Here is a 23,448-nt window from a genome sequence, read left to right as displayed (position 1 = left end):
GGAGGAAGTAATACATTCGTCAAAAGAAAAGAGAGAGAATCTCTTAAGGTCATTTTTTACTGCTATGGGCAATGATTCAGAGATTCCTCAATTTAGGGATTGCACCTCCCATTATGCTGCCTCCCTCTTTCATTCAATCTTTCATAAACTGACATTATTCTAAGTAAAATACAGTTTCTTATGTTGTCAGCAACCCATTGCTTGAAGACCTGCCCACCTACATTCCCTTGACTGGTACATCTCCTGGAAAACTCCAGGATAAAATAAATGAATGTTTGGGGATGGTGACTACACCATCAAAAAGGAGTAAAACCATGGTACTGGGTTGGCCAAAAAGTTCGTTCGGGTTTTTCCAAACGACCTTTCCGGCCAACCCAATATATGCGAATGAGGTCTGGGCAGATTAAACGAACGCTGACTAGAAATAGTGTTGTTGTTGTTGTTGTTTTAATGTTATGGACCCCTTCAGCAATCTGGTGAAGCCTGAGACTTCTCAGAATAATGTTTTTAAATCCAGAATATAAAATACATAGGACTCCAAAGGAAGCCAATTGTATTGAAATAGTTTCAAAACTATTAGAAACACAAATTTGTGATAAAGTAATGCTTGCTTGTTTATTATTAACACATTAATAAGATACTGTGTAGATCTAATAACTACTGCAGTTTTGAAGCAGTGATAAGCATGAACCATATTTTGAGATATATGTAACAACTCTAATGAGATAGGAGAACATCTGTGATTTCACAGATACTGCTAGCATTGCTCTGGTTTGTTGCCTATATTCAAAATGCAAGGGGATGCTCAACTTCAGTTAAGAGGTTAGTGAAAACAAAGAGGTATTTCCCCCCATTCAAGCTCATGGCGCCCCTTGAATTCTATCAGTGGACCGAGGCTTAAGAGTCTTCATATACAGGCTTGCTTTGTTTTAACCTATGACTTCCCTTTATGGTCAATAGGTTTTCATTGGCATCTTCTTCATTTGCAAAGACCTTTGTGGTGGCTAAGCCATCATTAAACTCATTGCTATGATGCTTAAACCTACAGATGTTATCCAGTTCCTCAGCTTCGTAATTGAGGCAACAGTAAATTTTCTATATTAAATTGCACAGCTAATTGACTATTTTATACTTCATTTACTTCCAACACAGACTAACCTTAATGGATGCCCACTGCTATTTGGAATTTTCTGAGAATTTTCTTCTCATATTTCGGATAGCTTACATTTTCAAAGAGAAATGTTTAAAATTATGTAGCTATAAAGCTACAAATAATTTTTGTAGACTTTAACTGCTTAAATTATACACTTTTTTTCATTTGTGTACATGGACTAAGAAATATTATTGATTTCCAACAGACGCATTTAAATCCCACTGCAAACTAAGAATACTGTTGTCACCTTGAACAGTCATCTTATTTTTCACCTGTGCAATAAATAACTTCTATCTCCTTCTAACTTCTGCTTGGGGTGCACTGAAAGCATGACAGTGATTAATAATAGTCTCATGTACAGCCCTCCCACAACTGTTAGTTTAACATATTCTTTATAAAATATTATTTTACTTATTTTTACTTTATGTGCTACTGGGTGCTTGGAAATAGCTGTGTGTTTGTATAGAAATGGCACTTATATTTTATTACTTTACATTTCATAAAATTTAAATGATACAAAAATCCTGAGTGTGCCACAAAACTGATCTCAGTAGAAACTTAAATATGCTAACATTTATTTTTTAAATGTATCATGAAGTAGACAACTTTAAAAGCTGAGTTAAAAAAAAAAACTCAAGGAAGCTGATCTTGACTTTTTAAGGAACAAAAGTGCAATAGTTAATGTAGGTCAGAATGTTTAAATGTGAGAAATTTTTTCTAACCAATTACAGCCAAATCCCTAGCTGTAATTAACCTACAGTTTGTGTAGTATTTCACAAGAGTCAGCATACACCAATTTCGTATAAGCTTAGAAAGATCTAAAATTTTACAGCTTATTTGGTGAAACACGTATATTGCCCTATCTTCATTTATAAGTTATAATTTGCATTTAGAAGTCAATAACCAATAACAAGAATTTAAAAATCCAGGTAAGAAGTTACAGAAAATATTAACAAGCTTTACTCAAACATTATATGAGTAAGGTATTTCAAAATGAGAAACAATACCTTGTATACAATAACGAAAAAATAATCCTCCAATCAATTTAATTCACTTTATGAATTCAACATATTCTTATATATGCTATTCAATTTTCCTTAATCTCCCCATTTCTTAACATCTTATTTTGGACTAGATTGGGTCTGGGGCAGAAATGATGTTATACAGGTTTAAACCTGCCCATAGTGTAAATATATCAGTTATTTAAATAATGGGATAGTTGTGTATTTAATAGAAGGTTTTCAATTTTGGGAAAAAAAAAAAGTGTATGACTTTCCCAAGGAAGCGATTTAACTACAAAGTTTGGATCTTTATTTTATGATTATATATATAATATATAAAACAATATATATTTTGTTTTTTATATATATAACAATATTTTCTAAACCAAGATTTAAAATAAAAATGTTTTTAGATGATGCTATTATTTTTTAACTTTAGCAAGATTTGTGTATGTGTGTGTGCACATGTGTGTAGATCAACTAATGCATTCACTTTGTACAGCAATATGAATTGTACCTACTTTCTGAATAATGGCAACATGAGCAAAGGCGGCCAGAGGAGGTGGGCAATGACAATGAACGTAATTCCAAAATCTTTCTAACACATCTTCACCAAAGACGCTCATCAGCGAGTTGTTCTAGCTTTCTGAATATTAAAATCCACCTATTATGTAGATGGTAGGTAGGAAGCAAGAGCTTGGCAGTAGAACTGAGTTTTCATTGTTCATAACAATAGTCTCATTTGGTAAATAACGACCAAGTCCTCCCTTATGAAATAGGAAACATTCGCAACAACTGGAAGCAAAATACAAAATCCTGTTTATAAAAATATCTATGTTTTCCAACTGCAGCAGCACACACTTGGCTTTCTGTGCTTTCGATACATTCCAAGGGAAAGTTAAATGATGACTGAATTCAACACTAATCTTTCTCAGGTTTTGTTTTCCTCTCTAGATTTGAACGTTTTCAGCCCAAGTCCCCCTTCCAGAATGTACTAAGAAATGTAGTGGAACTAAAAGGTAAATATGACTATCATGTTTTTCAGCATAAGTCACATTTGTAGCTGTTAAAAAAATCTAGCCAAAGAGCAGTCTTTCCTACAAAATGGTCATTTATAACTTCCCTTTCTCATCTTCTTTAAAAAATAATTGAGACTCAGCTTGTTTAAGCTGGAATAGACTGAAGACATTCATATTTAAACAATCATGTGTGATTTTTAAAACAAACTTCAAAATTTAAAACAGCCAAAAAGCACCGCCTATTTAACTAGCAACAGCTACGTATTTTATTATTCTAGAAAAAGAAAGAACAAGTTCACTATTGCTATTAACTGTTGATGGGCTCCTTAACGTTAGTGCCTTTCACCCTGGTTATAATCTTTCACAAAATCTTTTTTTTTTTTTCTTTTAAGGGCAGCTTAAACAGCTCCGCTACAACTTCAGAATTCCTATTTTATCTGTCGCCCTACCTCTTTTTTCTTTCGGCCAGCTGTTTGCAGACCTCCTGCCACCGCAGATTCAGGCTTCCCAATTTTTCTTGTAGAATACTGGCATCTGTTTTTGAGGACTGCTGAATTATTTCTTCCCCATTTGCATTCAATACTCTGACAACAGTTTGCCGCTGCCCGATGCCATCCTGGAGTTCCTGTGAGATACCAAAAAGGCAAAACAAAAATGAAGCCCCATGTTCTTTTATTTGAGAAAAGATTAAACAATGTGCTACCACATGCAGTTCTATTGGGAGAGAAAGAAATAAAAAAGCTCCGTGTGAAAGTTTCTCTATGAAACTGACATGCCCATATCCAAAGGATACAAGACAGAAAGACACCTTTTATGTGTCAGTAAAAAAGCACCCTCTCAGTTCAGCTCGTTTTTATATTTGTAAAGCTTGTCAGCTAGAGGATGTTATAATGTCCTACAAATCAATTAGTTGGAAACCTTCTCAAGAGCAAATTCGATTTCTTGTCCCCACAAGGATATTCCATGTTTAATATTGTATGAAGTGTTGTAAAATTTAAACATGAAGAAAGTATTTAGATTTCTTCGAGACTGTCAATATGAGAGGTGAAAAAGAAGAAACATAGTGTAGCCAGAGTATTTTTTAAAAAAGCCTCGAGATACTTAAACAAAAATTCATTACTATACGAGAAGGAAATTTATTTCAAATTGTTTCCATCAATGAATTTTGCATTATAAAACCACATAAGACTGAGAATTAATTGCTCTCAGGGGCAGCCTATCAAGAAATCCCTAAGGTACAGAGAAATTTAAAAATAATCTATAGCCACCAGAACATTTTTATGAGTCATTGACGGTGTCAAGCTTAAATATCTTGTTTTTTATCCTAAATGAAATTTTAAGAGTGTCAGAAAAATAGTTCTTTTAAAAAAGACTGTTACAACCAAATATGTATTAAAAATGCCCTTTACCGTTAAATAAAAACGGCACTCTACCCTTTTTTTTTTTTTTAAAAAAAAAAAAAGGTAATCTAGAGCTTCCCTAGTGGCGCAGTGGTTGAGAGTCCGCCTGCAGATGCAGGGGACATGGGTTCGTGCCCCGGTCCGGGTAGATCCCAGATGCCGCGGAGCGGCTGGGCCAGTGAACCATGGCTGCTGAGCCTGCGCGTCCGGAGCCTGTGCTCCGCAACGGGAGAGGCCACAACAGTGAAAGGCCCGCTTACTGCAAGAAAAAAAAAATTAAAAAAAGGTAATCTAGAATTTGTAAGGCAATTACAACCCATTACTAAACCTGAAGATTAGAAAATGAAGTAATATAAGAACTTGAGATATTTGCCATATTTCAATCTAAAGGACTCACAGACCCTTATATATGGATGGGATAGTCATTATGCAGACGACTTTCCAGTACATGTGATTCTAATTACATAATATTCTTATATCCCTCTGTCCCAAGAGCCAAGTACATACAAACTCCATTACATGCTTGCCAAATAAATAAATGAATGCCTGTTTTCTAAGATTGGGTCAAATCTCCTTTAGATTTTCATTACACATAAATGTATTGGGTCTTTGTTTGTTTGTTTTTTACTACTTTCATGTATTACTATTTTGAATACTAGAATTTTTGGTAGTATATCTTCAGCAGTTAAAAGACTCACTAAATCCGCAAAAATGACAACAGGCCATTATTCCAGGAGCACAGTACCTCACAATGAACATAAAACTATGCACAGTCACTGAGCTATTCGTAAGCTTTCCCGACCATACTCTCTTGTGCATGAGATGTGCTCTAGTAAACACGTGATACTTCCTTGCAGCTAGTTGACTTTACTTGCATCACACTCTTTAACACCTGTTCAGATCACTGTTGCATGTGACAGTCATTGGTAGTAACAGACAGTAACAGGTAGCCCCATTCATAACAAACTGTGTCTATATTCCGATTATACCATAAAATCCTTGAGGTCAGAGATTGTGTCCTATATACAGTCTTGTTCCTAATGCTTACTATAAAATCTGGCTCATGAGGGGTTTCAATAAGTATCCACTGAGTGAATGCATGAATCTATGAATAAAGGAAGCGGAGGAGGAGAGGAGGGGAGGAAGGAAGGAGTTCTCATCATTGCCAAGGTATTATTAATATTAATACTGATCACTGGACCGCCTAGAGATTCAAAGAAATAAGTACAATTTTCTAGGTTTTAGGCAGTGTATAATCTAGCTGACAAGATTAGACATATTTGTGAAGGATAATTTGTTACACTATATACAGCAGAATAGAGAAAGCAAGGTGCTCAATAAATGATAGATCAGAAGGGGGAGGATCTTAGTGGAAGGATGAAAAGGAGATAATTTGGGGGATAATTTGGAATTGAAAGAATAGGTAGGCCTTAGGGACATGCAGGGTCAGGGCAGGGGGGAAGGGGATGGCAGAAGACAAGGCCTATGGTGTGCAATTTTTGTGATCTGACCTACATTTGGGCTCTCTGTCACGTATGAGAGTGGAAGTTTAGGGAGAGGTGTAGCCCTGGATTAATATTGGGCTTGGGCAGAGAGGAGTTTGCTTTTCATTAAAGACTTTGCAATTCGTTGGAGAGAACCAGAAGATGACATAAGTACAGGAGTGTCAGAGCTAGAGCTGTGTTCCTAGGTAATTCTGAGGCAAAGTTTAGGCTAATGTTAAGGCAGGGACACAGGTAAAACAGCTAGGACAGGAGTCTGTGAGGTAGGTATTGGGGCTAAACCTAGAGTTTAGACAATACACCAAAACAGAAAGGCAAGGGGTAACATCAACTGTTAAGGCAGAATCAACAGGGCTGGAGAACTAGCTGGATCATGCAATCATGAATGACTCCTGAAATGGGGAAACCTTTGCCGAAAACACCAAAGTCAGGGAAGCTGTTAGAGGAGAAAGATTATGACTCTAATTTGTATCTCCAATGGTGTCCAATACCCACGACTGTTAGAAATACTTTTTTAAAATGCATGGAGCAGGCTTCCCTGGTGGAGCAGTGGTTGGGAGTCCCCCTGCTGATGCAGGGGACACGTGTTCGCGCCCCGGGCCAGGAGGATCCCACACGCCGCAGAGCGGCTGGGCCCGTGGGCCATGGCCGCTGAGCCTGCGTGTCCGGAGCCTGTGCTCCGCAACGGGAGAGGACACAGCAGTGAGAGGCCAGCGTACCGCAAAAAAAAAAAAAAAAAATGCATGGAGCACCTATCAGATGTGTACTATAGCACTGCGTCTCAAACTTTAATGTGCACATCTCCTAGAGATCTTGTTAAACTGCTGATTCTGATTCAGTAGGTCTGTCGAAGGCCCCAAATTCTCTACTTCTAACAAGCTTCAAGGGGATACTGGTATCATTGGTCTGGGAACAACACTTTGAGTAATAACATGATAGAGTAAATGCCTTCTGGATCTTCGTTAAGGAATCAAAGAATTCTTGAGGCTAGGTTATAATGCTATAAACTAAAGCTGCTTCAGAATTTTCTCTCAGCCCCCTTGCTTTGTATTTTTGATCTTGGCCCTTCTACTCCATAGCTGATGGCTACAGTGACTTTTACAATCCAATTGTAGAATCAACAAGGGTTTTATTATTTCTAGTTCCCAGATAAGCGATAGAACTGAGTAGCTAAGAATGAAGCAATAATTTAAAATCGTTAGATACAAATCTCATTTATATAGAGTCCCAAGTCAGGGCCTTCAGATTTTTTTTAAATTTTGTGAAAGAAGAGCTCATTAAATAGTGTACTGCATTTGTGTGAGATTTTGTAAGCAGGAGAAGTATTTATAGTGTATGATTGACATGAGGAGAATTTTCAGTAATAAAGCTTCAGACGACAAAATAATGGATCAAAACAGGAAGTAAAAACCTGTACATGTTGTTTTACAGTTAGCCTCTGAGCCCAAAGATAAAACTTGACTTACAAAATTAAATGTAAAACCTCAATCAACTTTATTCACTTAGTGAAAAACAAATTAATTTTCATTCTATAGCTTCTAAATATTTTAAGTGCTAAATTATTCACTACCAGTGAACTTTCCAAGCTTTGATATCATATTAATGTTCTGTTGTCATAGGCATCCTTATCTATTTCTCTGGCAATTAACATCTAGTCTTAGCTTTGGATAGAAAAAATCATAATTAAATTGATTGGGTTATTCATCATAGTTAGAAAGCTTATTGTGTTTTGATTCCAATATTAAAGCATCATTCTTAATAATGACTGCTTATCAGATTCCCCTAGGGAGCCTTTTCAAAATATAAAAGTCCAGAATTCCACTGTAAACCAACTGAATCAGAATCTCTGCGTGAAAGGGAACAAAGGTGTACAAAATAGATACACTATTAAAGAAAGGTAGGCAAGAAATACGTGGAGCAGGCACGGGAGCAGAAGGGGCGTGTTTTAGAGTTACTGCATTATTATTAACTTCTTGTATGCTTTTTAAATTGAGAAATGTTCCTAAATTATAGAAAGTGACACACATATCTAAGTCCTCCAAGTCTGGTCAAATTGAGGGAAGAGAAGAAGAATTATAGGCAAGGAAGGAACAGCTATCAATAGATTTTTATAGAGGGAAAAATATGAGACAAAGAAACTAGTACATTTTATATGAAAATATTGCGTAAGTTTAATAAGTATATTTGTAAAACTTCCCAAAACTGTATCAAAACACAATACCTGGAAAATAAAATGTGACAAATGAAGAAAAAGAAGAAGCTAAGAAGCAGTTATGGGGAATTGTACAATGACAAATTGGATAAGCTATGTAGGAGATAAAGATTGGCAAAATATCACAAACTAGGTGGAATAGGAAAATAGACGCGACAAAAAGTGATTGGGAGAAAAGATAAAGACTGAGGGAAACGAGAGAAAAACAAACCTTCACTGAACAAGCAGATATGTCAAAAATCCAATCCTGTGATTTACTGGTAAGTCTGTTAATGTTTTACTTTGAGACAGATTAATCATTGCCTCAGTTTACTCATTGGTCAAGTGAAAACATGTAATAATATGAACCCTCTAGAGATCTGTGAAACTGCCAGGTAGAAATTTATGGTGCAATTTCATAAAAAATATGATGTACTATCTTTGCCACTGTTCCTCTTTGTCAGTCCCTAGGACTCAAGTTAGAGTCTGAAAAATTGTTTCTGGTCCTTTTCTCAAAGATAAATTGGACAAGTTTGTCTCTCATGTTAGTGCTTAGACTATACAGTCATGACCATCTTTAGAGGTTTTAACGTGCTCAGAAAATATCTTTCAACTTTTGTTAGATGATGAATTTCTGTAAGGAAATGGACACATACTTAAGGAAAACAGCAGACTTAGCAACAGGACACACTCAACCTAGCCCATTCATGGGCTGGGTGATTCTATCCTCATGAAAGACTTGATGACCCTGTGAGAGCACCTCATGAGGATAGTGACAAGGATTGAAAGATGGCTAAAACTGGGGAAACCCAGCAGTTTGAAAGAGGGAGAAAGAGTGAAAAAAAAAATAGTAAACACAAAAATAGGAAGGATTAAAAAAAGTGAAAAGTGGTAATTTTTTAGTAAAGAATGAAAGGTGTAGGAGGCAAGAATCAAGGTCCAGAGCCCAGAGTGAGGAGATCAAGAGTGATGCCTACATATTTACTACAAGATTAAGACCAAATACTAGCCTACCAGGCAAAGTCTGAAGGGCCTCTACAGCCTGTTCTCTCCTCTGCCTTTGCAGCCTGCTCTACTGCTGCTCCCCAATTCCAACTTTAACTCCAACTCCCAGTAAAACAGAATGGCTTTCTGCTTCCTCGAGTGTCCCAAGTTTTGCAGATCAAACTCAGTGCTCAGCTTAAATGTTCATCTTCTGCTGGACCCTTGAAGAGCCGAGAGAGAGCTAAGTGCCTCACCTTTGTATAGGTATTTATAAAATATTTCTATTTAGTGTCATTCATTGGTAGCGTTCATGTCTATATTAGACTTTATAGCTAAGGATTAAGTAATACTGAAGGAGTTTTTTCTTCTTTCGACCATAAAATGTCTATAAACTTGAACTGTACCTCAGATTCAACTTTTATCTAAGGACCTACAGATCTTTTATTTGTGATTTGCCAACTAAATCAAATCAAAGAGGAGCAGCCTTCACAAATGATCAATCAAAAATAAAATGTACCTTTTTAGCCTGTTATTTCTCCTGGTCTCATTTGTTTTGCACTTCAGTAAACATTTATCGTGTCCCACTAATAATAATGCTAAAACAACATGTATGTTTTTGTTAGTTTGTTACAGGAAATGGAGGCAGCAGGGGGTCTGGTTAGATTTCATCTAGTACTCTTTTTTCCTGTGTAGTAGATGTGTTCGTTGGTACAATTCATTATCTGCTCCTGATAATGGTTGCTATAAAAGAATAATGAGAATTCCTCCTCAAACGAGAATTAGACTGTTCCTTTTCCAAAGCAAACATCCTGCCAATGAACTAAAGGAAAATTATGTACAGTAGCGATTTATTTTAATGGGGCATTTACCTAATATCAAATTACAATGAAATCTCCTTTGGATGTGTTTATCTCATCCACATAAGTGATATATACATTCATTATTATCACTTCTATTAATGTGGATACCAAATGAATTCATCATAAAGTACTTTAAGTACTACATGCTTTATCAGATTATCTCAGGCTTTTGTTTTCTTCCTTCCCCAAGAAATAATGCCTTGGGGGGAAAAAAACCCCAAAACACGCATTTCTCAATTTCAAGCAGATTCCAAAGGAATAAAACAGTATATATGTTAAATCTCTGCCTTTGGGGATCTGAAACTGAAGGCTGCAAATTAAATCTGTCCTCAGACATGTTTTGGCATTAGGACTTTAATAATTTGAATGCCTTTAGGTGGAGCATACATGCCTTCCACTGCCCTCTGAGAGCAGTGGCCCTTGCTTTAAAGAAAACTGTTGTTATAAAGCACACAGCTTTGCAAAGTTAATAGGTTTTACTTTGTTCAAATCAAGGCTAGGCCTCTCCAGGTTCACAGATTTATTCAATCCTTCTTGGCTTCTAAATCATTCATTAGAACTCCAGGAGAACTACCTGGAAATATTTACGAGCTGTTTTTCTCTCCATTTACTTAGATCTGTTAAGAAAACAAACTGAGGTTTCTCTGATCAAAAGGAGGCTCTCGTCTCTGACCATGCTTTCATTATGTGGTCCCGGTAATAGAACACATGACTTGAGGCATAAATTCTTTCTACATAATTACTAGGATAGTTTTAAAAACGTGAGATATCTCATCACTTAATCTCATTATCTCATCTCACTGGCTCTGAAAAGTTGTAGTTCCTGTTGGTACTTGCCATGTTTATCAAATATTTTCACCCATTGAGTCATTTGTTGACTGAACAACTATCTATTGAGCATCTCCTATTGGCCAGGCACTATGCTAAGTGTTGTTCATCATTGGCCGCAGTAGAAGGATGGATTGGAGAAGGTCTAGAGTGGAAATAGAAAGACCTAAGTAGTTATCGGTGTAGTTAAGGTGAGGAGAAATAGTAGCGTGGATTGGGGAGTCAGTGGTACAAGCAGAGAAAAGTTGATGAAACCAATTGATATTTGGGAGGTAGATAGATAGGATTTAGCCATTCAGTGGAGACGTGAATGAAGGAAAGTACATCAACTGGGCCGTTGGAAATACTGGGCTGAACCCCAGAGGAAAAATTAGGACTGAAAATATAACAGCAATCATTACTGGCAGAGCTAAGTCTAAAATTTGTGATGTGGGTTTGGCTCTGAATATGGTTGGACTTTTCATTTTCATTGAAAACTTTGTGGGTAACCTCAAAGGTAGCATTCATAATCCAAACATATTTGGGGACTCCCTGAATATTTGCATGAAAATTGTTACACAGCAAAGTGAGAGGAGTAATGTTGTCATGACTGGCCCTTGCTATATCTCTACACTGAAACATTTTCTGTTCATCTGCTGGAAAAAAGATCAATCTCACGATGTGCATAATACAGAAAGTTGAGAGGCAGTACAATTCTCCATTTCAAAAAAAATAGAGTATCGCTCTCATAAAGCTGTTTGTACCTACTTACCCTGTATTTGACCCACCCCCTGTTAAAAATCACTGGACAAAGTTGAATTAAAATATATTCATGAGAGAATGAATAAGAGATCAGGAATTAAACTTGTCCCTTAACAAACTCCTTTTCTGTACTCAAAGGAATTCTATGTGCTTTAACGGTGGCATAATCTCTAAATGGTTGTTTAGTATAGGTAAACTGTTCAATGCAGGTAAGTATTCTCTTCAGTATGATTCACTCCAACAAATAGTTAGGTTACTATTTTGTATCTGATACCTTTACAGTGACAAATAGGTTCGTATTTTCCTGTCAATACTCAGTTTCATGGCAGAGAGAATTGCAAGCAAATAACTACATAAACAACACTGTATTATAATGAGATTATGGAGATGATCTGTAAAAGAGACCAATTACTTGTGTGATTGTGTATATGATTGTGTGTGTATACATATATGTACCTAGGTTTGGGGAGATGATCAGGAGAAGAAACACAGAGATTGTGGTAATTATGATTATCAAAGCCTGAGGCACTGGACACAGTGCTGCATACCACTTACCTTAATATTGGTTCAAGAAATATTCACTGATAAATTGAGCATAAAACTAGGCAAGATATGACAGTACTCTTGAATGGTTTCCCATCTGAGAAAGGTTAAAAGTAAAATTTTGAAATATATTCAACACCCTAGTATGGAAGAGAGACATTAAAAAATAATTGTGTTTCACTAAAGTCTCATCTCTTACCACAAATAACAAGTTATCAAAGTAAGGTTTAGTTTCTCAGGCCCGTGAGAATGGAAAGGCCCAGAAATAAACAGGGATAAAAACAGATCCCTGTGTCTAACATCAATTAATTGATTTTAAACATTAGCTTAGATTACAGAACCCCCAAGACATCCACTAATAATCCACCTCTAAGCACACGTTGGGCATCGCTAAGCCTTATATGTCCCTCTTGCCAAGTTAAACAGGCATTAAACACAAGCTACCCTTTTTTGTTAAAGCCTTAATTTCTGAGGTTAGCTTTCTTATTTTCCAACTCACTATCTGTTGTATGGCAATGCTCCTCTCCTTCATGGAATTAGATGAGAAGATGATAAAAGACAATTGTGTAGCTGTTGTTGACTGAGCACATCCTCTGGAAATCAGACAAATCAGGCACAAGCATGGATTCTCTCTGTTATTAACATATTTGTACACTGTCAACAATTTGTATCTTGCTGAACTATATACAAATGAGAGGAACCTAAGAATAAAACAGCCAGGGGACTTAAGCAAGTCTTCTGTTAAAATTTCTGGAATTACTCATGTGAATCCCTAAAAGATCAGAGATAGGTACAAAAAGAGGTGTTGTTCACTTCCTTAGACATCTAATTTGTGTAGTGGAAAAGATCCAATTATCAAATGTTAACGTTTTCTAAATTTTTTATGTCTAGTGAAGCTTCCTTCTCAACCACTCCTTAGCATTTCGGCACATTTCCATTTGACTTAAACCCAAAGAGGTCAAAGAAAACATTAAACTTTTAAATGTTTCTTAAACTCAAAGAAAACATTTTGAAGCCAACAATAACATCATTTTGAAACTGCTTTCTCTTGTTGAGTTTACTCTTTATTTGAATGACATCTGTATTCTCCCAGTTACCAGGATGCCAGTTCATCTTTGTTTCATCCCTTTCTTTCTTTTCCCCAATTCAAGTCTTACTGATCCTAAATGTTACACCTCCTGCCCAGTTGATTCCATCACTGTTACTTCCCCCTCCCTCGCTGGTTGTTCACCACATTTCACCCATGTTAGTAATAGTTCCTCCCAACTATTTTCCTTCATCGCTTCTCACACCAAAACATCATACATATCCTTTCCAGATTAATCCTCCTGATGGGCAGTGCTGGTGGTTGATTCTCTGCTCAAACATACATACTGAATCCTCATTACCTGTTTAATGAAGTCCAAATAGCTTAGGTAACATTCAGAACCTCATACTATCCTGGGAGAAACCTTTCTAGGCTTCTCAAATTGACTCTACACTTCTTTATCCATGGACAACTCACAGTGATTCCTCGGCCATTCCCTAGACCTTTGCCATTCTCTTTCCTCAATCACAAATGCACTTGTTTCTACTTATGCAATCCTTTCATTTCAGTCCATTAGACTATGAGCTCCGGGAGACAGAATCATCACTGGTTTTCTCACTCCAGTGCTTAGCAAAGTGCCAGCTACATAGCAGTGCTCAAAGGACGTCTGTTAAATGGATAAATGAAAACACACCCCAAATACTATCACACTTACGAATACAATTTCAACTAGAAGGCATCTATCCCGCAAAATTCTACTGCCTATCGACTGTAGGATGTCTTTCATAGTCCATATAAAATTAAACATCCTTATTTTGGTTGCAAGTTTATGAGTTTCTTTAGTGCAAGGACACTGTTTCCTCCCTTCCTTCCTTATTTGTTTATTTATTTAAGCTGCCTTGCGTCTTTGTTGCTGCTCCCGGTCTTTCTCTAGCTGATGCGAGCGGGGGCTATTCTTCGTTGCGGTGCACAGCCTTCTCATTGTGGTAGTTTCTCTTGTTGCGGAGCACGGGCTCTAGGCACTTGGGCTTTGGTAGTTGTGGCACACAGGCTTCAGTAGTTGTGGCTCATGGGCTCTAGAGCGCAGGCTAAGTAGTTGTGGCACGTGGGCTTTAGTTGCTGCACGGCATGTGGGATCTTCCTGGCCTAGGGCTCGAACCCGTGTCCCCTGCATTGGCAGGCGGATTCTTGACCACTGTGCCACCAGGGAAGCCCAGAACACTGTTTTCTTTATGTTTGAGTGTTCCACCACGTTAATCAGTAAAAGTTTGTTGGCTACATAACTAAATGAATAAGCATATTACATGTGGTAAAAATAATGATTATATTTCTGTATTTTAAAACACCTAGTAGGCTTCTAAGCAACAAGTTACTGGTGATGGCTCTGAAGAGACAATCTTCAGCAACTAGTCAAAGAAAATTAAAATGTTTGCCACTTCATATTAGTGACAGGGATGTCCATGGAGCAGGGCTTCTACAAAGGCAATGTACCGCTGTCCAAGCAGCAACACTGCTGTGCAATGGAGTCTTCAGAGACAATTTTTTAAAAAGCAGGGAAATGTCTCTGTCATTTCCAGTTTCCAAGTTATATCAATGACCTCAAAATATTACTTTCACCCAATAAGAAGGCAAATGATCTCTGTTCATGAATGGCCAGTGAACACATGAAAAGATGTTCAGTATTGTCAGTCATCAGAGCGACGCAAATTAAAACCGCAACAAGATACCACTTCAAATCCCACAAAATGGCAAAAATTAAAAGGACTCTTAAGATCAAATATTGGTAGGATGTAGAGCTAAGGGACAGCTCCACCATCACTGGTGGGAGTATAAAACGGCACAACCACTTTAGAAAAGTGTTTTGTGCTATCTTATAAATTTAAACATTTGACTCAGCCACTCTATTCCTAGGTATTTACCCCAAAGAAATTAAAACATATGCTCACAGACTTGTACACAAACATTCATAGTGTCTTTATTCATATATCCCCAAACTGAAAGCAGCCTGAATGTCCATCAACGGAAGAATACACAAATTGTGGTATATTTATACAATGTGAATATTAACCAGCAATAAAAAGGAGTGAACTATTGATATACTCACAACATGGATGACTCTCAAAAGTAGTATGTTGGTCAAAATAGCACATACTGCACAATTCCATCTATATGGATTCAAGAACTGACAAAACGAATCTATGGTGATAGAAATGATAACAGGTGCCTATAGGGAGTAGGAATTGACTGGAATGTGGCATGAAGCAATGGAAATATTTATTTTTTTTTTTCAATTGAGGTGTTGGTTTTACGAGTGGAATCACTTGACAAACTTAAATTGAACACAATATCTTTGTTTCCCAGTTCTTGGGACATCCTTCTACACTTCCTTATTTATCTGCTACAGTCATACAGATCAAGAAAGCATAGAAAATAAATGAAATGGCAGACTCTGAATATTAAGTGAAAGTGTCTTGAGAGACTGAAATGAAGAACTAAATAGGTTCAAATTTTATATAAGAATAAGCTTTTCCTCCCATCCCAAATAAGTCTGTTTTATGTTTTATAAATTTTACTTCTATTAAGAAGTAAGAATAATATCACTTTCAAATACTTATCTCTCCTCACTTAAACACTACCTTAGCCACGTTAAGAATGAAGATTTCTAACAAATTTAACTTCTTTCTCACTTCACAAAGCACATATATCAATAGATGTTCCTTATACAAGAAAACTAAGAAAGGCTGATTGCCAAACCTCTGTCATTTGCAGACAGAATTTAAGAGAGTTCAGAAGACTGATCAGGTTATACAGGGACAGACTTAATGAACCATCAGGGATGTTATACTATTTTTTTTATCCCTATATACTATGATCGATTTGAACAATTGTTAAGACAAGTAAAGTGGCATCCATCTTTTAGATTAAGATTAATTAAGATTAATTAATCTAATCTTCTTAGATTAAGAAGGGGGGAAAGCATAGTGATCCCATGATCTTAAATTCTGAAAGAGAAAATGGCTCAAGAAGCCTGTGAGACTTTCAAAAATAAAATTTTGACAACATAATCGCAAATAATCCCAAAGAGGTCTTATAAAGCAGTGTGGTGTTTAACAAGATGCATGCCACCACACAGGGGATCCTAAACGAGCTCAGATTCTAAAAGTGTGTCAACATGGGATGAAATAAGAGATGCATAACTGAGGGCAAATACTATCAAGAACAATATAGAAACAGTGAGGAACAGTTGAGCCTGGAATTGAACAAGACTTGTGACGATGTTAAAAACAACATCCAAGGCCTTTTCACTTTCATTTGGAGAAAGAAGAACCAGAAAGAGATAGGGTCACTGATTGGGGAAGAAGGGGAAGGTGAGGGATAGAGATGACACAGAAAGCAGAAATGCCCAGCTCCTCTGCTTGTCTGCTCTGTCAGGGACAATGTTCATCAGACTGGAAAAGGCATAACTGTATGAGAGAAATGAAGTCCAAAATAGGTGAGGGAGTTTTAAAAGAGCACCTTGCTGCTCTAAATGAGCCAAAATTTCTGGCCTCAGACCAATTATATTCTGGGGAAATGAGAGAACTTGCACAGTATGGTCCTACCCTGCTGTCAGTGGTCTTTGAGGAACTATGTTATCACTGGAGATGAGCAAATGTCATCCCAATTTTCAAAAATGGGAAGAAGTCAGTGCAACTGGTTTCCATCTATTCCTGCTAAAGAGCATTTCTGGATGACTGAACAAGGCGCAAACAAATACTCATTAGCAAAGACAATGTGAGGTGGCTCATTTGGGTTTGGATGACAACTTGTTCTCATGGTGGGCATGCGTGCCTGTGTTTGTGGTTTAATCTCTTATGCAGTATGAAAATTGAATTCCACATTTCTAAGCAATTTAAAATAATTTCTTTCTTCAGCTAATAAAATTGTCTCCAGTTGCTAAAATGAAGTAACCCTGTAAATACTTCATTGTATTCTACAAGGTGCAGCAAAAAGTCCAATTGCCTACCACCTGAACAAATTCGAGGACCTTTGGTTAATAATGAACAGAGACAACGATCTGGTGTATGAACCACTCTGTGTATTTGACATGGCAAAAATACGTTTTCTTTACACAAGAATAGAACAAGAGGAAATAAGATTCAGGGACTCTGAAGAATCTACGTAGGAGGGCAATTTCTGAAAAGAGAGGCATGTTAGAGTTAGACTAGATGAATATCAAGAAAAATGTTAAATGTGATCTCTGGGAAATGAGATTATTAATGATTTTTACTCTTGGTTTTCTTTCATCATTTTGAATGTATTTTTACAATGAAAAAGTATACTATTTCAATCAGAAAGATAGCTTATATTCATTTGGAAAATTAATATAAACTCACTCAAACAACATATTTTATCTGGAATTTTTACTTAAGAGTGAGAACACACAACATAGCCTTTCCCATTGCTGTATTTTAATTATTCAAATGCAGTATTTCAAAATAAGGCTATCTCATTTTATCTACTGAGATTGCAGCATTTGTAAATATAATTCACTATATTATTTGCTCAAGTAGATATTATTAAACATACTTAAGAATACAGCCATGTATAGTAGACAAGATACACCTCAAATTGTAAATGATAATTCATCACATCTCAAATAATGTCATTAAGTTCCTCTAATATCAATATCATCACTTCACAGCTTTCTTTAATGGTATTTTTCTACATATTAGTTTAGAATAAATCAACGTCTACCATGAAAATCTAAAGGAAAAGCATTTTTTGTAAAGTTCCATAGGTCCAGTTTACTTGATGCCCTATGAACATGCTGCCTTTTATAAAAACTAAGGCAAATACTCAAGTGAGGACCACTTAGAATTATGACAGCAAACATATTTTAGGAAAATAGCTGGAAATGGCTCTTATGTTGTTTTGACGTTCAAAATAAACAGCTAATAAGGACTGTCGTGGTTTTGAGGCACTTCCTCAAACTCCCACTCTATGCCACCTTTTTCCCATACTGATGTTCCTTTTCCTTATCCCTGACCTTAATATAAAACGTTCGTGTGTAACTCGCTTGTTCCATTTTTTCTATTAGTATTTCATTTTATAGTTTGAAGTTTTGTTATACACTGTCTCAGATCCTTTGTGGATTGAGGAGGGTATAAATCAATAAAACCTAAAACTCAATTTGTTCCTTTAAAATAAGCACTTTAGATGTTCAATCAGTAAAGACAAACAAAGCTATCTTTGTATTTTACATTTACAACATTATCATATTCTCAACGTGGAAAGAAAGTTGTTAAAAAAAAAAAAAAAGAAAGATGGGGGAGAGGATCAATCTGAGACATTCACAATACATTCCAGATTCAGCAACAACTTAAGTAACTACCTACTCATTGCTCCCAGTATGATCCTTTGCTCAAACCAGGAATGTCATGTATCATATAGAAAATTGTGTCAAACAGGTGAAGATATTATTAACACTATGCTAAGAGAATTATTACTATTATCTCATAGGGATAATATATAACCCTTACATACTTTATAAAGTGCTATCAGATGATTATTTCATTTGAGACCCACACAAATGCATGAGGTAAGCAAAAAATGTGTTACTATCCCCACATTAAAGATGAAGAATTGGAGGTGATGGATACGTTTATGGCATAGACTGTGGCGATGGTTTCACAGATGCGTATTTACTTCTAATATCATCAAATGTATACATTAAACATGTATAGCTTTATAAATATCAATCATACCTCAATCAAATAGTTTAAAAAAAGATGAGGAACTGGGAGCCTAAATGGCTTGTCTAACTCATCCTACAGGTATCAGAAACAGGAGCAGGCTCTAGATTATCACCACGTTTCAGTGAGATTCCCGCTACTCGGTACTGCCTCTTTTCTGACTCAAGTACTTAGATATTACAGGCATATGCAGACAGATGAAAAGTAGAAAATACACAAAACTGGGCAAATTGCATACCTGTTTAAATTATTGTGAACATAATAAACCAAGTTTTTCATTATTATAGCTCTTGGGAGAAAAAGCTTATTTGATACAGGTTTTCCTATTTAAAAAAAAACTATTTTGTCTTCCCATTTGATAGCGTTTGTATATTTAATTAAATGTGATCATTAGGTAAAAAACATGGATCAAAATAATGAGAAAAATATCAACCCCCAAAATTTTTGAAGCTGATTTAGAGAGGACCACAGCACTGCTATATAGGATTACATGTTCTTGTAAAGCTGTTATATTAGAATGTCATGCTGACATGATTCTTGATAATGTATTTAATGGTTAAAATATGCATAGTGAACATTTGTGTAGAGCTCACTGCATCTAATTTTCTGTTTCCTTTGAAACAAGCAGGTGAATGATGCAATTGTGGTGTTTTTGCTGTTAAACTTAATGAAAATTCTGTCCACTATCAATCAGATTGATCTTTTCTTTTTTTGTTATCCAAACAAACATGCTCAAGAGCAATTTATTTTTATTGAAAAGTCCTGTACTAACATGATGAAAAAATACAAACAAGGCTCTAATTTCTTTCAGATGCACTTGCTGGCAAGGTACACACTGGTGCATAGGGGACGCTTTACTCTTACATTTATATTATTGATATTATAGGGACAGACCAGGTGTTGTACAATTGGACAAGTTTTTAAACGAGCATTTTTCAATAAATAATATTGGCCAATCTTCAGTAATGAAAATGTGCACATTATATTTTTCTCTATAAAAACAGAAGGTTGAATGAGGCTCATCTGAAATGTTGCTGCAATTGAGTGATGTCTACCTAGGCCAACATTTGCGTGGGATGATCTGTTTCAATGTGTTCTTATAGTAATAGGTTATACTGTGACGATGACAGGTCAACAAACCTCACACATGCCATAAAAACCAACGATATAGGAAGAATAATTTCATTTTGTAAGGATTTAAAACCATATTTCATTTTGAAGATCACCATAAGAGACAGAAACAATGTGAAAATGTGGTAATAAGTCATTATTATTTCTTTCAAAAAGAGAGTTCACAAAAATAGAAGAAATCAAGAGGCCATAAACATGAACAAATCTATCTTCTACTATTCTTAGTTAAGCATATGAAGGTTATTTGGTTGAAGCTCTGCCATTCGATACTGAAAGCCAAAAACAAAACTTCTGCGTGATGATTTAGAAATCTCTGAATATAGCAATGCGTTCTCTATTTACCAATTTGTCAATATTAAAAAAGAAATGCCCCGCTCCTCAGCATGGATGGTTACGTTAAAAAATTGCTTTGAAAAGTCAACTGTATTTTTTTTAATATGAAAATCAACATTTAGTTAAATAGTTATGTTGCCACTACATACCAGCCTTTGGGTAAGTGTGGGTGAAGTTGAGAGAGCTCTCACGTGCTTAAATCCTGACACTGAGATTTTAATTGACAACCAACATTATCTCTTTAGTTCTATATATCTAAATATACAGAAGTAAGAAATAAGGTAACCATTCGTCTATAAGACTAGAATAATCAATTAATTTGTTCAGTAAGTTTTTATTGAGTGTGCTGCACCTTACATGAGACAGTTTCTGACCTCATGGCATTTCAATCTGGGCATAAACAAATAAGTACGTACACACACACACACACACACACACATTGTGATAAGTGCTATGAAAGAACAACATAGAACACTGTTAAAAAATATAGTGGAGGAAATGCCCAGTATTTTGGGAACTGTTAGATAACTTTATTAGATGGCCTGGAAAGGCTTTTGTGAAGAGGTTATTGAAATGGAAGATGTGCAAATAATCATAGAGTTAACTGTTTATCCTGATACAGAAAACAGAATGTGTGAATTTCCTAGTCAAGAAAGGGTTTGTAAATGTGTGAGTACAAAGAAGCTAAAAGAAAACAAGAATGGCTGAAGCCACTTGGGTGCAAGGGAGGGTGGCATGAAATGAACTAACTGTACAGATTCATGAACAAGAATGGTCACTACAATAACCAAAATTTAGAAACAATTCAAATGCCCAATAATTGGAGAATAATTATTCATTTTGAGATTTTATTATATTGCCTTTTAAACTAAAATGTATAATTAATGATTAAATGAAATATGAGGAAAATAGTAAATAATAGAAGATAAAATAGTATATGTAATACTATTCTACTTTTTTAATAGAAAAAAATTCTGAAAAAAATCACTGAAAGTTTGAAAGCAAAGTTCAAACCTATTAATGGCAATATATGGAGAGAAAGATTATGAGTGTTTTCGTTTAAAAAAATACTTTTATGAGTTTTCAAAATTTTGGATGCTGAACTTTAAAAATTGTAGGTAAAAATAAAATAAAACACAATCACCATAACACCTTTCTCAATATTAAAAATAAGCCTAAACAGACAGAACTAAAACTACAATGTTCTTTTTTTTTTTAGCATCTTTATTGGAGTATAATTGCTTTACAATGGTGTGTTAGTTTCTGCTTTATAACAAAGTGAATCAGCTATACATATACATATTTCTCCATCTCACCTCCTTCTTGCGTCTCTCTCCCACCTTACCTATCCCACCCTGTGCTATGTGGCTGCTTCCCACTAGATAGCTCTTTTACATGTGGTAGTGTGTATATGTCCATGCCACTCTCTCACTTCATCCCAGCTTACCCTTCCCCCTCCCCATGTCCTCAAGTCCATTCTCTATGTCTGCATCTTTATTCCTGTTCTGCCTCTAGGTTCTTCAGAACCATTTTCTAGATTCTATATATATGTGTTAGCATACGGTATTTGTTTTTCTCTTTCTGACTTCACTCTGTATGACAGACTCTAGGTCTGTCCACCTCAGTACAAATAACTCTATTTTGTTTCTTTTTATGGCTGAGTAATACTCCATTAACTACAATGTTCTTGTATGTATGTACATGTGGAGAAAAATACTCAGTGAGACACAATGTTTGAATCCTGTTAACTGTGATAGAGATGAGTGTCCATAGGTATGTGTGTGAAGGGGAAGGTCATCTATCTGTCCATTTATCTGTCCGTGTGTCATGAGTACAAGACACTTGAAATAATGTTTGCTACTGAGTTTTTTTTAAAAAATCACTATTTAATCATTTATAAAGCTCAGCATGGTTTGTCAAACAATTAAGACCTTTATTTGTATTCATGAGTGTTGGAGGAAAGATGCTGAAATACCCATATGGTGAAGAGGCTGAGCTGTCCAGTGCTCTTAAATCCATTTGCTTATGATCTTCTCTTGGAACTGGGAAAAATGGAAAGATCAAAACCATATTCAAATATTGTGGTCTTTATACTCAAAAATCTCTTTGTTATGTCTATTCTGCCTTAAACAAGTACACAATTGTTTTTAATAGAGGAGATGACACTCTAAGTATTCTGAAAAAAAAAGTTAGGAGTAACTCTCACCTGCTGCCTATTTTCTAGCATGTGTCTAAATAACTTTTAAAAATCAGATATTTTATGCCTTGTTTGAGAAACCAGTACACTAGATGGAACAATCAGACTCAACAACTTATTACATAGTTTTCCAAATTGAAGAGCAATTTGTGTTTCATCACAGAACGGCAGGTGATTGATTTGATACAACTCCAGAGAAGTTAAGATTTAGAAGACAAAATAATTTGTCCATTTATCGGTTATTTGACTTCGAGCAAGTCACTTGATCTTCAGTTTATTCATTTGTAAAACTAAAGGAATAATAATACTAGCACCTACCACCTAGTGTTGCTGTGAGGATAAAATGAGATCTTATAGTGAGCACCCGGTTCTTACATTTTAATTTCTTTTTTTCCAGCTCCGTTATGCATGCTGATAAAAATTATCTTCTAAATATTCATTTATACCTATATTTTCAGAAGCAGTTTTTATTATTTAATGTGAGATATTGGTAGAGTTTTTTGGGAGTAGTAAATCAGCCTTAAATTACAAGTGATGATTACCTGCTGTCCTTATTAGCTCCTGATTTGATCCAAAAGCACTGCAGTATTGTATGTTACTCATTGCCTTTTAACCAATTCTTAAAGATTTCGGATCCAACGAGGACAACAACAAATGTTGAGGTAGCCAGATTTTCAGAGCCTCCTTTGCAAATAAATGATGCTTGGTTTTGTTTTTTCGAAGTAACACTTTAGACTAAGTCTTCCCCCTCAGACATGTTTGTACTGGATCAGAAAATTTTGTCCACGCCTCTAATAACAGTG

The 23,448-nt window shown here is 35.8% G+C and overlaps 1 protein-coding gene across 6 annotated transcripts in view; it reads right to left on the bottom strand.

The window, feature by feature from the left end:
- DMD (dystrophin) overlaps positions 1–23,448 on the bottom strand; it is a 2,236,200-nt gene that overhangs the window by 869,108 nt on the left and 1,343,644 nt on the right. For all 6 annotated transcript variants that reach the window (XM_082680764.1, XM_082680765.1, XM_082680763.1 and 3 more), the window contains one exon: positions 3,623–3,798. In XM_082680764.1, the coding sequence (XP_082536890.1) occupies positions 3,623–3,798 (176 nt within the window). The remainder of the gene's footprint in view (positions 1–3,622; positions 3,799–23,448) is intronic.

This window comes from Grampus griseus (assembly GCF_964374135.1).
Source record: "Grampus griseus genome assembly, chromosome: X".
Lineage (NCBI taxonomy): Eukaryota > Metazoa > Chordata > Mammalia > Artiodactyla > Delphinidae > Grampus > Grampus griseus.
Note: the sequence above shows the minus strand (reverse complement) of the source record. Positions and strands in the feature narration are given on the sequence as shown.